At 58.5% G+C, this 15,274-nt stretch overlaps 1 protein-coding gene across 5 annotated transcripts in view; it reads left to right on the top strand.

Moving 5' to 3' along the window:
* Rbm19 (RNA binding motif protein 19) overlaps positions 1-15,274 on the top strand; it is a 91,129-nt gene that overhangs the window by 19,136 nt on the left and 56,719 nt on the right. For all 5 annotated transcript variants that reach the window (XM_004999571.4, XM_003461361.5, XM_004999570.4 and 2 more), the window contains exons 15-21: positions 388-588; positions 2,115-2,244; positions 8,339-8,520; positions 9,723-9,783; positions 10,750-10,829; positions 11,294-11,349; positions 14,624-14,740. In XM_004999571.4, coding sequence (XP_004999628.1) covers positions 388-588; positions 2,115-2,244; positions 8,339-8,520; positions 9,723-9,783; positions 10,750-10,829; positions 11,294-11,349; positions 14,624-14,740 — 827 coding nt within the window. The remainder of the gene's footprint in view (positions 1-387; positions 589-2,114; positions 2,245-8,338; positions 8,521-9,722; positions 9,784-10,749; positions 10,830-11,293; positions 11,350-14,623; positions 14,741-15,274) is intronic.

The following is a 15,274-nucleotide window of genomic DNA, read 5'->3' as shown; positions in this document are numbered from 1 at the left end:
CCACCCAAAGGAGAGGGGCACCCCAACTCACAGGCCGCCTGAGGGTGTGGGCTCCTGGGTCCTTCCTGTCCCCCATGGCCTCAGCAGCAGGCGGTAGGGAAGGAGCTCTGGGCACTGTGCTTGGGTTCTGTCAGTATCTGTGACTCACAGGCAGGGGCTGGCATTGGACTCGGAAGCCACGAAGCCTGGGCCTCAGCCCCCTGAGAGCAGCCCCTCATCCATGGAACAAGAGGGGCCTCTGGCTCTGCTTCCCAGGGACCTGGCCACTGGGGTCCCGGACAGAGCCCCTCATCCCAGAGCACCACAGATCTGTGCTGGTGTTATGCTGAGGAGCCCCTCCTGTATCCTACGCGTGACCGTGTCCCCCGCCATCTGCCACCTCTACAGGCCGCAGCAGAGCGAAGCAAGACGGTGATTTTGGCCAAGAACCTCCCAGCAGGCACCCTGGCCGCCGAGCTGCAGGAGACTTTCAGCCGTTTTGGCAGCCTGGGCCGAGTGCTGCTGCCTGAAGGTGGCATCACCGCCATCGTGGAGTTCCTGGAGCCCCTGGAGGCCCGCAAGGCCTTCAGACACCTGGCCTATTCCAAGGTAGGGCTGCCGGGGCTTGGTGAGGGGTGCACAAGAGCCGAGGGCTGCTCCAGGCCCAGGGAGCTCGGCCAGAGTGGTCCCCTCTGCGGGATTCCGAGTGTCACCCTGATCCCGAGCACCTCCAGGAGGTGTGCATGGTTCCCCCCATGCCAACTCAGGCCTTCCTGGGCTTCTCATTCCGGTGCTACCTTGATGCTGTTCTTGATGCCCTGAACCTGCCAAGAGACAAAAGGCAGCACTGTGCCGGGGCCTGTGTCCTTATTCCCAGACACAAAGGGAGAAGAACAGCAGATTAGCTTCCAGCCTGCTGTAACAGATCACCCTAAGCTCAATGGCTTCCAGCAAGAGATGCACATTCTCCCCCATGCTGGCAGCCGGAAGTCCCACACCATAGCATCAGCAGGGCCAGGTGTCCCCAGAGACTCTGGGGACAGACCTCCCCGCCTTTTCCTGCTCCTGGTGGCATTAGCCTGTTACATCCTTGCAGGCTTCGCCTCCCCTCCCCGCAGTCCCTCTTTCTTCTGGGGCTCAAGCATCCCCCTGGATTTTCCTTACAAGGAGACAGGATTTGCAGCCCACCCTTGATTTCATCTAGGGATCTTTCCCTTAATGGCTTCTGCAAATTAAGGTCACATTCGTAGGTGCCGGGGGTCAAGAGGTGGCTGTGTCTTTGGAGGGCCAGCGTCCACCATCTAGAGTTTCTGTGTGTCAGGCAGTGCAGTGCTGTGCCAATCTCATTGCCCGTGATCTGTAGATCATGTCCCCATGTTGCAGGAGGAGATTAAGTCCTGTCCTCTGGTGTTCCAGCACTGTGACAGTCCCCAGATTGGGGCTCGGGACCACGAAGCTCTAAGGAGGTGGTTGGTGCCTGACACACAGCAGTTATGATTGGGGACGCCCCCCCTTTGGCCCTTTGCTACCTACCTGGGGAGGAAACACAGCCCCCTTAAACACTCTCGCAGCGTGAGCAGCAGGTCAAGGGCACAGAGTGGACTGGCCCCTCTTTATTTTTGATGGTGTCTGTCCCATGGCCCCTCCCATTGGCATTGCAGTCCCTGTTTTCCACGTGGACAGACTGAGGCTCAGAGACCCCCAGCCATGTAGCCACAGAGTGGTGCGACCAGCGCTGAGAGCCCCAGCCTGTCTCACTCCCATGCTGGTGTGTGTTCTTAACCTAATGGACTCGTGAGGCCAAGTGTAGACATAGGGTGGCCTTTGAGGGTTCTCAAAGGCTTATCTTGCTGCACCCCCGTCCTGCCACTGCCCGTTGCCTCCTGAGGCTGCCGTTACGAGGATCTCTTTCAGCCTTTACATGTGCACACATTGGGTCTCTGCCTTGTACCCCATGATGCAGCCCAGGCCCTGGGCATTCTCAGGCTGTGGCAGCCTGCAAGTTCTAGGTTGTGCTCCACGCCCAGTGAGTCCGAGCAGCGTCCGACCCCGGGCTCTTTGTCTGTGCATGAGCTGAGTCCCCCCACAGCCGGTGCTACGGTGAGGACCACTGTGTGGGCACCCTCTCTCCACAGTTCCACCACGTGCCTCTTTACCTGGAGTGGGCCCCCATCGGCATCTTTTCCAGCACTGCCCCACAGGAGAAAGTGCCCCAGAAAGCAGCAACACAGCCTACAGGAGAAGACGAGGAGGAGCCCGAAGCCGGTAAGAGCAGAGTCCGAGCTCAGAGTGCAGAGGGATGCGAGGGGACGCATGACGCTTTCCTCAGGCCCCCAGTCCAGCCCTCGGGTCTGAGTCTCATGGTGTATTAGAACATCAGAATTACGAGTGCTACATCAGGTAGCCGGCTTTTCGTTTGTCAGTTGAATATTGTGAGAAAGAAAACCCAGAACCTGTTAATAGGGATTCAGGGCAGAGCAAATGGAAACCACCTCTCAGAAGGTGAGGGCAGGTGAAGTTCCTCACCAGCGACCTTGGTGCACAGCGCCCCTTGGTCCAGCGGCTGCAGGGGCAGGAAAGGAAAGGAAAGAGCAGAGCGCTTGAGGCAGAAAGCTTCCTGCTTGTCGGGCCTGTTGTGCAGAGGCCGGGCGTTCCTCATCCGGCAGGTGTCAGTGCCCTGGCCACTGGAGGAACCCAAAACCCCTGCGGTCCAGATGACACCAAGAGAGAGCCACCAAGTCTGGGACCGTGACCAAGTCTCAGCGTCAGAGACTTCAAGGAATCAGACTTTGAGGACAGTTTCGAGGGCTGTGGAAGGCAGTTTCAGCCCCCCACAAACACTCCCCAGCAGGGTTCCCTAGAGTAGGGAGTGTGCCTGCCATCTCCACCGTTCTCACGTATTTCTAAAAAAGAACATCGAGAAAGAACGTTCTTACGGCAAAAAACAGATGGTGGAGAAGCAAAATGGCGAGGTGTGAGATCCAAACCAGGAGGGAGCCTCCGTTCCGTCTGCACCGCTTGCATCGCGTTTCCTTGCGGGTCTCGGGACCGGCCCAGCTGGCACCAGGTGCTGGGAGCCCCGGTCTGGAAGCCTTGTTCCAAAGGAAGTGGCACTCCTGGGTCGCTTTGCCCTTTCATAACCCAGAGTGTCCCGGGCGTCAGGGTAGTGATGCTTAGAAGAAGCCTCAGGGCCTTCCTGAGCCCCGGTTATGAGTCGGCTTGGGCCACAGTTCGGGTGAAGGTTCCTTTCAAACCTGCCTGCTGCAGGGAAATTTTCTGTGTGGTCCTGGTTTGTTCCTCAGCGACCCCAACCCCAAGCGCCCAGCCACCTTGGTTCTGGGTTCTGTGAGCCTCTGTGGCCCAGAGTGAGTTGTTGCAAGTGCAAAGCATGGCCTGGGTTCTGGGTGCTGAGGACAAGCTGACGGGGCCTCTTCCTCCCTGCTGTGGCTGGTTTGCCATGTGGCCGCTGTACACGCTTGTCCTATCCTGGGGACCCTCTGCTTACTGTGCTGTGTTCTCCTGGGACTCCGGTCGCCACATGCATTTCTCCCAATGTTTGTTGCATTTGTTTTAAAACCAGCCGTGAACTCTGCAGGTGGGGGCAGTCTGTCGTCTTCCCTGTTGGGGACCCCCTCTCGCACCCCACACGGCCCCAGTTGTCAGGTAGCTCCCCAAATGGAGTAAGATAAGCGCCTCTCTCGTCAGACGTCAGACAGTGGGGCTGGTCACACCCGTCACTCCTGTCTGTGCGTCTCGGCTCCTCCTGGCTCTCGGGAGGTCTGACAGCCAGCCTCAGAGCACGCACGGTGCAGCCGCACTGTCAGTCCCCGTAACAGAAGCCCCCTCGGTTTGGTTTAACACACTTCACTGCCTGCGGTGGCCTGGTGTCTTCAGTTTGCACTTGAATGTCCCCCGCCCAAACTTGCTGAGCACAGCACCTGGCAGGGACTCACAGGGCAGTGGTGCTGTCCCCACAGCGGGAGCAGCAAGGCTTCATTCTGTGGGGCTGAGGCATGGCTGGCCCTGACCCTGGGGCTGTACCTGGCCGGGCCTCTCCCTTCTCTGAGGCTGTTTCTGTCTAACATGGGGCACTGGCCACACGGCTCCCGGAGGCCCCTACGAGGGTGTGGGGCGCTCTGTGCACAGCCCCTCTCCTGCCTCCGGCTGGGAGCTAGATCAGTGGCTGTCAGTGTACATGTCCGTAACTCTGTCTGGGACTTGGTGCCCCCCACTGGGGGCAGGTGACAAAGGAACATGACACAGACCTTCTTCCCAGGACTTGCTGGGCTGGTGACAAGTAGCCTCAGAGGTGGCCTTGGATGCAGACAGGCCCTGAGTCTCAGGGCCAGGGACTCTGGGTCTGGAGCCAGAGTGCTGCCTGTACCCAGCCCCCACGTCCCTAGGTCCGAGCTTCATTGATCGGTCCCCATTGTTCAGAAGGCCCCCTGGCTGCAAGAAGGGCACAGCTGCCTGCCGGTTTGGCCCCGGAAGTTGTGCAGGTCTGCGCCTGTGACAGGCCCTGCCCAGCCCCCTCTGCTTCTTCCATGGATTCCCAGGCTGATAGGACAGCCCGCTTTGGCCCTGTTTGTCCCATTCTGATGCATCCCTCCTGTGCAGCCCCTTCCCTGTCCCTGGTCCCCTGAGCATTCCTGCTTGCCTGCTCCTGCCCACCCCTGCCCCCCACATGTCCCCGGGTGTCCCCTGATCCCCACTCCCCTTGGCAGGAGGCCTGGAGGTGGCTCACAGATCAGCACAGGCTCTGCAGAAGGGGGCGGAGCTTCTCCTTGGCCGTTGCCTCCTCCTGTTCTCTGCCGGCCTCCAGGGAGGGGATGGCGGGTTTTATCTCCCCACAACCGGGACCCTCACCTCCAGATAAAGGGCTCCTCGTGGGGGTAGCTCTGCAAAGCTGCTGGCCGCTGATAACAGTCTCCGCCCCCCCGCCAGCCTGGCCCGCAGGAGAGGGAGGGTGGGTGAGGGAGGGTGGGTGCGTTCTGTGGCCGGATTGTAAGAAGGCCCCCTGTGGTGATGCAGGACTGGGTTTGCCTGTGCTCACCACAGAGGGATAAGCGTCCCCTGCCTCTGTCGCCCCCTCCAGCCTCCCTTGCTCGAAGTCCCCCCACTGCAGGTCCCCCGCTCTGGGCCAGCTGTGTCCCCTGTCTTATTCTTCTCTCTCCTTCTGGTCCTGGTGATTTGCTTGGCAAATGTCTGTTAGGGCTTCACAGCACCGTATTTTCCTCCGCCCCTTGTGTCTGCCCACTTGGGGCGAGGAGCAGAAGTACTTTTGGCTTCATCACCTGGCACTAGGCAGTGTTGTGTCTCCCTGGACCCGTGCCCAGCAGGGTGGCCTGGGCGCTTGAGAAGTACAAGGTGCCTCCAGGGCCGCAGTCCCCTGGGCGCAGAGCTCTGGCGCTGGCTGAGGGAGGGGAAGGATGGCCCGGGCCTGTGTCTCATAGAGCTAGGACTCCCCACCTGCTTCCCTCGGCCTCTGAAAGGCTGGCTGGGAACAAGGGTGATGTGAGGAGAGGGTGGGTACTGCGCTAAGGCCTGTGTGCCGTAGTTCTCAGGAGCATCCTGTAGGGGGCGCTGCTGTCATTGTCCCCTTTCCTGGATGGAGAGAAGGGAGCAGTGGAGATAGGTTGAGAGTGAGGTGTGTCCCACAGCCGCAAGCCCAAGCCTGAGCTCCTAGCTGAGACCCAAGGCACGCAGCGGAGATCTGGGCGTGAAGCAGGAAGTCAGATCGGTGTCCTCTGGGTGCGGTGACTGTCCTCAGGGCTGTGTTACGTGCGGGATGCAGGCTGAGTGTGCCATGTGGTCACCATAGGCGTGTTTCTGAAGCACAAACTCAGCCTGGTGCTAGGGGTGCGGTGGTCCCTGAGTGGATCAGATCCGGGCCTCAGTGGGCTCTCAGCATCAAAGCAGTCTCGTTCATTTCCAGCGTGTGTTGGGATGAGGGCTTTTGAAGAAGCCAGGAAAGCCCCGAGGCCAAGCCGGCTGCACACCCCAGGTGTTAGACTCCTGCCATCCTTGAAGTCCCCTTTCCTCCCTGGCTGGGAGACTCGCCCAGCATGAGGACCCATCCACTCCTGGGGTGCCAACCCCAGCCTTCACTTAGCTCAGCTGTCACTAAAGCCAAGCATCACCCCTCTCTGGGCAGCCCAGCCTGTGGAGCAGGGTGGTGACCACTGTGGCCACGGTGAGGGCTACCAGCTTCTGGGCCTGGGGGCAGCAGGGCAGGGCCACTGGTCTCTGCCTTGGGGAGAGGGCTGGCTGGTTTATTGACCGCTGTTAATAGAAAAGCCTTAATGCTGCTGTGTGAAGTTGCCAAAATACAAAATCGGAGTTTAGGCTGGGGATTTAGCTCAGCGGCATAAGCGCCTGCCTTGCAAGCAGGCAGTCGTGAGTTCGATCCCTGGTACCGATAAAAAGGAAAAAGAAAAAAAAAACCAGAGTTTCCCCCACCCAAGAGCTGGAGTTTTCAGCTTCTTAGCCTGCACTCTGGCCACACTGAGGGGACCGTGGGCCAGTGATCATCTTAACATCAAGGGGGCGATGGCCGTGACCTTGGTCACGGTCGTCCTGGACACTCTGTCTCTGCTAAAAGCTTGTTTGGGGTCTCTCGTGCCCTCTCCCTCCCCGAGAAGCTGCCTGGGAGCTAGGGTTCGAATGCGTTCCCTGGGCCCTGTGTAGCTGCGTGGGTCCGTGGGTGTAAAGCAGCCTAGCGTCCAGGACACGGGCAGAGATTCTGGGTGGCAGGAGAGCTCACCGGCTCTCCTCCCTCCCTCAGGATGACCCCGCCGGCTGGGAACCAACGTCACCCCTCGGGACCTAAGGTCGGAGCTCATGGCCCGTTAGCTCCCTGCCATCAGCAATGCTCTTTCCTCTGCAGCTTTGAACATCGGAGTCTGAGTGCAGATGGCCCGCCAGGGAGTCCCTGGTGCTGTGAGCTGTGGGGGGGTCTCTTAGCCCAGGGAGCAGCCTCTATGCAAATCTCTTCTCTTTGTCCTGGGGCCTGAGTCTGGAATCTGGGCTCACCATGAGCTGCAGCAGCTGCCAGTTCCACTGATGTTAAAGAGGCGACCTTATCATCACCGTAGCTGTTTGCATTAGCCTTGAAAGGGTGTTTCTTGACAAAGCAGTTGAGGACTTGAAAGCCTTGGGCTTGCACAGAAAGGGCAGGGGAGCCAGGAACGTCTTTGGTGCCTGGATAGAGGGTGTAGGAAGCCCTTTCGGAGAAGTTGGAACTGTTGAGGCGAAGGGGAGTGAGGAGAAGCAGCTTGTCTCCGCCAGCTTCTGGTCTCATGACCTGCAGCAGCTTCTGCCCCCACAGAGTGCAGGATGTAAGTCTTGGGGGAGCCAGGTGGGCACCTGGTCCAAAAGAAGGGGGATCAGGGATGAGCGTGCAGTCAAAGCTGCTCGAAAGAAGCACAAAGACAAGCTAATTCCTGGGGGGTAGCAGAGAGGATTCGTCCCTGGGCCCCCGATCCTGTGACTTGGGGAACATGGGGAGGAGGAATGGAACTGAGCACCTTTCCTTGAAGGGCCTCTGGAGGGGTCACGGTGCTGCCCCGTCCACAGCCTTCTCAGGCCTCCGTCGCCGTCACCAGGGAAGAGGTCCTCACTCAGCACCTTGGCCGACTCTGATGCCGAGGCTCTGCCTGGTGCCCCTGCCACACTGCATCTGCACACACGTGTGCACAGACACGCACACCTGCCCATCCCCGACACACACAAGTGCACACATGCCCCTCGCTAAGGCACAGGGTTTCCTGAAGTGCTCACCTTTCAAAGCAGAAGTGGTGTGCAAGGGTGGGGCGAAGGCCGCCTGGACCGGAGCTCTGCAGGGATCGGCGGAGTCTTCCTGCACCTCCCGTTGTCCCTGCTGTGTGTCTGTGCACACGCACAGGTTCCCTCAGAAACACTGGGGACCGTGACTGCAGTCAGGCTGTGCGCCTTTAGTTCTGAGCGTTTATGTGGTGGACTCTGCTTGATGTTATTAAATGTCCTTCAGAAGCAGCCCTGCTGAGGACAGCATGGTGGCTCTGAAGTTGACATGAGTATGGCCTCATCCCATGAGGGACCCACAATGATGGCTCTGTGTTTTGTACCCTGTTCTCTTCAAAACGGGGGCCTGGCAGGACGCTGTCTTGGGCCTCCTGTGGGTGCCCTCTCTTTCTCTTCACCTCCCCCCACTTCCCTCTCTCCTTTGCCATCTCGCTGCCAAAACGGAGCTCAACCCCTGCCTGCAGTACCTGTAGCGCAGATTTGATCTAGAAGATTCTGTGCCATAAGCCTTTAGGCCTTGGCAGGTAAGACATCATTTAAAGAATGGGTTTGTTTGTTTTTGTTGGGGGGCCAACAGCTGACATGGAGACCCCAGAAACTGAAAAGCCTGCAGAGGAAGGAACAGCAGCACCCACCACCAGGACAGAAGGAGGAGGAGAGGAAGAGGAGGAAGAGGAGGAGGAGGAGGAGAGCCTTCCAGGGTGTACTCTGTTCATTAAAAACCTAAACTTCGACACCACAGAGGAGACACTGAAGAAAGTGAGTGGGATCTTGGGAGAGGAGGAGGAGCGTGGGTGTGGGGTGGGGCCTCAGTGGGGGGACTGGTGTTTTCTGGAAGATGTGCTCCAACCTCAGCCCCAGAGCATCCTGGGAATGAAAGGCTCTCGAGCTGGAGGCGCAGCCTGCAGGATCTGGCCCAGTTTCTTCCCCCTGTGCTCCTGGAGACAGAGCTGCAGAAGGTCGTGTCATTGTCCTGAGGTCACACACAGCCCATTGACAGTCCAGGACTGCTGCCCAGCTGCAGTCTGAGTGTGGTGCCATGACTGGCATCCATCTGCCTGGGCCTGGCTTCCAGCTTCGCTCCTTCCTAACTCTGTGCCCCTAGCAAGTCCTTCCTGTGCCTCGGTTTCCCCATCTGTCATGTGGAGATGCGAGTGCAGTGGTCTCACAGGGCTGTCAGAGGTCTGATAGGGTGATGAGGTCATCCAGGTCCCATGTCTGGCTCTAGCCACCCTGGCTGCTGCATGGATTGTGTGTATGAGGACTCCGATCCCTATTCCCTGGACCGTGTGTGTTTGGTGCCAGAACCAGGTCCCAGTGGGTTTCACTCTGGCTGGGCTCAAGCAAGAGAGATAGAAAAGGGAAAGAGAAGAAGTGTAATGTGACTTAAATTAAGGATTTTAAACACCCTTTGGGGTTTAAGTGCAGGGGCAATGAGAGGCCAGGCCTGGGCCGCTGGGCACCGCACCTGCTCACGCCTTCCTCTGGCCTGGTCTACGGCAGTGGTGACTGCTCCAGGCCCTGCCCACTCTCTATAGCCAGGCAGGAAACCTGCCCAGCAGCCCCTAGGGGCCGTCTGGTCACTGAAAGCAGGCATCCCGTCTCCTCCAGTCTTGCCACCCCCAGGATCTCAGGGTGGCAAATTTGGGGGTGCAGTCTTCCTCGCCTGCCTAGTGTTGGAGCCTGGGGTCAGCACCCCTGGTACCCGAGTCCCAGTCTCAGCCCAGCACTTCCGGGCCTGTAGTCCTAGGTGGGGGCCATCTCTGAACCCCTAGCCTCAGTCTTTGCATGGGAAAATGAGACTTCATCACGGAGCCTCCCCCGGCCTCTGAGGGAGTTACAGGGCCCCAGTGTGGGCCTGGCCGCTGCAGTGAGCTGCTGTGATCCCGACCTCCCCCGCACCCAGGTGGGCCACAGGTTCACCTGGAGAAGAGGGTGATTGCTGTGAACTCCTTCCCCAGGTGTTTTCCAAAGCCGGGGCGCTGAGGAGCTGCTCCATCTCCAAGAAGAAGAGCAAAGCAGGTAGAGTGCCTGAAACCTCAGGGCGGTGCTGGGAAAACTGATGTCGCACAACTGTAAAAATGCCTGGCCAGCTGGATATGCAGGCCAGCGGCAGAGCACCTGCCTGGCAAGCGGGATGTTATAGGTTCAATGCCTGGTTCCAAAAAACACAGACAAAAGTGCTGGGCCAGAGATGGATGAGGATGTACAAAATTTCACGTCTGAGGGAGGAGATACAGTGACAGATTTGTGTTCAGTGCCCCTCAGGCCCCCGACACACACGTACAGGCACAGATGCACACATGCACGCATACACATACACAGCGTCTGGTCAGCAGCAGGGGAAGCAGGAAGCGTCTGAGATTCAGAAAGGGAGCGTGAGCTGGGCATGGTGGCACACGCCTGTGATCCCAGCTGAGGCAGGAGGGTCCCGTGAGTTCGAGGCCAGCGTGGGCTACACGCTGTTCAAGGTCAGCCTGAGCCACATAGCGAGACTGTCTCAAATACCAAGAATGAGGAGGAAGAAAGACAAACACCATCACTGTGGCCAGTGGGAGGAACACTTGCACAGGGGAAGCCTGGGTTTCGGTGCGTGTGTTTACCGAGTGTCTTAGGTGTGGCAGCAGGCAGCCAAGTGGAGACATCCCCACTTATCACAGTGGGGGTCATCACTGTTCGCTGCCCTCCCTCCAAGAAGCAGGACCCTGTTACAAGTTAATTATCGTGCCAGTGGTCTGGTCAGTGAGCCCCGGGTGGCAGCCGTGGAGAGCACCTCATTGGCCGAGTCCTGCGGACACCAGGAGTGCCCTGGGTAGCTGGCCACAGCCATAAACGGGGAGCTGCTGCTGAAGTCTTCTTGGGGTGGAAGAGGGTGCAAAGAGAAGGGGAGGTCATTCAGACCCTGGGCCCAGGGGAGCCTCGAGTGTGGTCCCAAGCTCATCCACACCCCTCCTGCCACCCGCTGGGGGGTTTCTTTCTCTCTCCCAGGCGCACTGCTGTCCATGGGCTTTGGATTTGTGGAGTACAAGAAGCCAGAACATGCGCAGAAAGCCCTCAGGCAGCTCCAGGTGAAGGAGGTTTCAGGGCTTGCCTCGGGGGTGTGGCGATATCTGAGCCCATGTTGTTGGGGCCAAACTTTCACCCTTCTCAAGCCCCTGACGCACTGAGCAGGGGGTGGGGGTGGGCCAGCACACGCTGAGGACCTGTGGCAGGGCCTCTGAGGTAGGGATGAGAAACGTCCCCCTGCCCGCCCGCACAGGGGCAGATGGGACCTGGTGTCTGCAAATTAAACCAGACTCTGCATGCCAGACCCGAGAGGCCCTTAACCCTCACAATACTTGTAACTGACAGGGAACTCGGTGCCCCTGAATGACACCAAGTCCAGGGCACATTGGGTCAGAGGACGAGGGGAGGCCAGGTCTCTGCCCTCTGCCTGCCAGCCCTTTCCCTTTCCGGGCCTTGAGCTGCCTGTGGAGGTCAGGAGTGCTGGAGAGCTGAGGACAGGGACAAGCCGCGCTGTCTTACTTCTTAGGGTCACGTCGTGGACGGCCATAAGGTGGAAGTGCGGATCTCAGAACGAGCCACCAAGTAAGTCTACCGCAGCCCCCGCTGCCCACAGGCAGCACTAATTCCCGCTGTGCTGGTGCTGGCCACCCGGCGTGGTGTCTCAGGGCCCTGGAATGTCCTTTCCGCACGGTGCTCGTCACTTATTTAGGATTCTCCCTCACTGAGGGCCTCTGCCAGCGCTGACCCCATGTCCTTCCTGAGCTGGCACCGTGCTATTCCTCTGCATGGATTTTTTCTTTGCTTTTTAAAGGTTTTATTAGTACACGTTCTTAGTACGTAATGTTTGCATCCCTGTGGGGAGGTGGTGCCTGGACATAACACATGGTCGTTTTCCCACCTCCTTCCCGTCTCTCAGTCCCCTTCCCTTTTGGGAAGGATCTGTGCCTGTATTTCCTACCATCTTTTTATTTTACTCTTCACTTACGCTTTGCGTCTCTCATATGAGAGAAATGGTGTGATGTGTAAGCCTGTGCGTCTGATTTATTTCATTTAACATTACGGACCTGAAGTGCATGTGTCTTCCTACAGGTGACAATTCTATCCTTCTTTGTGACCGAGTAGTACCCCACTGTGTATAAATACTGTTTTCTTTAGCCAATAGTCTGTTGGTGCGTATATGGGCTACTTCCAAACTTGGCTCCTCTGAATTGAGCTGCTGTAAATGTGAGTGCACGCGTGTCCTGTAGTACGATGATTACCTTTTGAGGAAGATTCCTAGGAGGGGAATAGCTGGGTTGGATTCTCTGCACACCCTGTTTATAATGAAAGGAAGAAGCAGGAGAAACACGCACCCACCACTCACCTCGGTAGCAGAAATAAACCCTAAACGAGCTGGGCGTGGCTGCTGCTTCAGAAGACCCCTAAGGGCCGTTACCTCTGCACAGTGGGTTTTCTGGGGCTGTCTTCTGAGAGCTGGGCGGCAGCGCCTGGCAACAGTGTGCGTCGGTGGGCAGACGCAGCTAGAGACATCGCAGGCCAGTCCGCCCGGTGACCACCTCCTGCAGAGCGCCATGTCTCAGAGTCTGGCTCTGCTCCTGGTCTCCACCTGTGTCATCTGAGTGACCCCCGAGCTCGGGGCTCCCGACAGTAACCGCTGCATTGTCCTCTCCCCGCCTGGGGGCTGCAGTGACCGCTCCAGCAGTCCTGGAGCTGGTTTATGTATTTATTGGGTCATTTCCAGCGAGCTGGCCGTTTGCTGTGACCTTGGAGCAGATTTGCTGCCAGTCCCTGCCCAGGCGCTGCCGTTTCCTCCTCGCCGTCCTTAGCTGCGTGTGGAGACGGCTCAGGGTGTTCTCGTCCTCCCCAGTCTGCTGTGCTAAGTGTCCTGAGTGGAAAGAAGACTCGGGTTGGGCCCTCTGGGGCCCAGCAGGGGTTCCTGGTCCTAATCCAGGGGCCAAGTGACCTCGGGCAGGCGACCCAACCTGTGGAGTAAGTGTGGCTCCTGGCACTATGTATATAGCATGTAGCTTGTGCCATGCCCTGGGCACTCTGCCGGGGTGCCTGTCTCCCTTTCCCGTGTCCCTTTACAGAGCAGCCCAGAGCCAGCCTTGCCTGCTCCTGCTTCCCGACCAATTGTCTCAGGCCCTTTCTGTCACTGAGACCCGACCCTTGACACCTGCAACTTAAAGGAGGCATTGATTTTAGCTCTTGGTTCAGTGATCTGAGTCCTTGTGTGGTCAGCTGACTCCGAGGCGGGACAGATGGCACAGGGCCGTGGCGGAGGAGTAGCCACTTGCTATTCCATAGTCCAGCCACCTTCCCAAGCTGCTGCCTCTGAGTCCAAGAGAGTTAGGAGGGGATCTGGATATAAACCATAGCACCAGCGTCCATGATGTCGTGTCCACATTCAGGAAATGGACATGGGAAATACAAGACCCTAGACTCTTCCTGGGCTCATGGTGGCAGTTGCTGGTGGCATTCACATCCCAGGACAGAACTCTTGAACAGAGCCTTCCATGGTGCCAGAAATGTTCCCCACCAGTGCCATCCGTGAGGTGGCACATGCCACAGTACTTATTACCTTCTGCTGCCCAGCGAACGATGCCAGACTCGCAGTCATGATAGTAAAAGTCCGCGTCCTTGCTGGTTCCGTGGCCGGATTCCAGGAGCAGCCCCATGGTGGGGGGAGGGGAGTTCAGCCTCTGGGAGGGTCAAGGGCGTCTCTGTGTTGGCCTGTCCTGTGCCTCACTCTGGGCTCATCCTGGGCCTGCTCAGTGTCCTGGTGACACAGTGCTGGCTTCTCCAGCACAAGGGATCCAGGAGGGAGCAAGGAGCAGGAGCAGTGTCTTGCAAGAGCCACGTCCTGAGTCTCACACGGTGGCTTCAGTTGCCCAGGGCCTTGGAGGTCAGGAGGACCAGGAGGCAGGGTCGTTGGGGACCACTCAGGGGTGCCCAGCCCTGGGGAGTGGGGTCTTCGTGGTGTTTCACCTTAATTCTGACTGAGGGAGCCGTATGTGGCTGCTGTGTGGACAGCACTGCCCTCGAGTGACAGGACACCTGGAACAGGGAAGCGCAGTTGAGGCGTGGGGAGCCATCAGGTCAGCGTGCGTGCCAGGAAGGGGACCAGGGCGGGGTGTGTGCTGGGGCTGCTGTGTCAGTGGAGGTCTCTGAGGAGGTGACAGAGCAGGAAGGAGTCAGGACAGTCATCGTTGTCACCGCAGCGGCCGTTGACAGCTCCACACCCATAGATGCAGCGCCGGTGTCTGAGAAATCCAGCACAGAGACACAGTCCCTTGCCTGAGGCGATGCAGATGGGGGGCCTGGCGTGGCACTCGCACCTTACTTGGTATTACACAGCTCTGCTCGCTACTCTGCTCTGCTTGGAACAGCGGGATGTGACCCAGGGGAGTGTGAGGGACGGCCTGGCAGCCTCAGCTGGGCGGTTTCCTGCCGTCCCATCTCAGCCCAGGCCTCTGTGGGGTCCTCCTGTGGAACAAAGTGTCACAGACTAGGCCTTTGGGACTCACACAGTCTTCCTTTGTATCTGCAGAGAAGGAATTGGGGAGATTGGGTTATGTGGGGAGCTGTCACTCCTCAATCCAGGTCATTTCTGGGGGCAACAGCAGGGATGTGTCAGGCACACAGCATGGCTTTGTAGGGGGACAGTTACAGTCCGTGTTCCCTGGGATGGGGGGACACTGCCTTTCTCCTGTTACACCATGGCCTCTTCCACACATGCTGCGTGGTCCATCACCTGAACGTGGACAGGAGCATCCATTCTGCTAGGGAGAAGACAGTGTAGGGCGGGGGCCATTGGCACCTCCAGGAACCTAAGCCCCTTTCCCTCCCGCTCCAGGCCAGCCATGACGTCTTCCTGGAAGAAGCAAGTTCCGAGGAAGCAGACGACCTCCAAGATCCTGGTGCGGAACATCCCCTTCCAAGCCGACCTCCGCGAGATCCGAGAGCTGTTCAGGTGAGACACGCTCTCTGTGTATGGCGCCGGCGAGCGGTGGCATCTGGGGATGGTAGCCTGGGGCTGGCAGCTCCCACTGCAGGCCACCACAGAGGCTTTTCAGAGGTGATCTTCAGCTGCCTTGGATTTCTCTCGCTTCACCTCTGTGCACTTTGGGCAGAAAAGCAGATCCAGTCAGGCCTCTCTGCCCCTCCACCTGCCGCAGGAGGGGCCGGAGCCTCAGCGGTGAAGCTCAGCTGCCCCTGGGGTCTGCTCGAAATGTCCGCCATCTGTGGTTGAAGCAAGTGGTGCTCCACCTTGGGCACCTTGAGGTCACCTGTTGACTTTTGCAAGCATCCCTGTGCTTGGGCTCAGAGTTGGACTCCCATGGTCACAGGTACAGTCAGACCCTGGTGTCTGGATAGCAGCTCCCCCGAGCCTCCTGGCCAGTGTGGAGGGGACCCCTGATCTCAGGAGCTCTCTATTGAAAGCTCCCTCTGAGAAGATGAGTTACCTGCTAGCACAGAGGCGAAGAACTCAGCTGCCTCTCAGGGC

This window comes from Cavia porcellus, unplaced genomic scaffold (genome assembly GCF_034190915.1).
Source record: "Cavia porcellus strain 051 isolate PalLab524CR breed Dunkin Hartley unplaced genomic scaffold, mCavPor4.1 scaffold_16, whole genome shotgun sequence".
Lineage (NCBI taxonomy): Eukaryota > Metazoa > Chordata > Mammalia > Rodentia > Caviidae > Cavia > Cavia porcellus.
The sequence above is the reverse complement of the archived record's forward strand: the minus strand, read 5'-3'. Positions and strand labels throughout refer to the sequence as shown.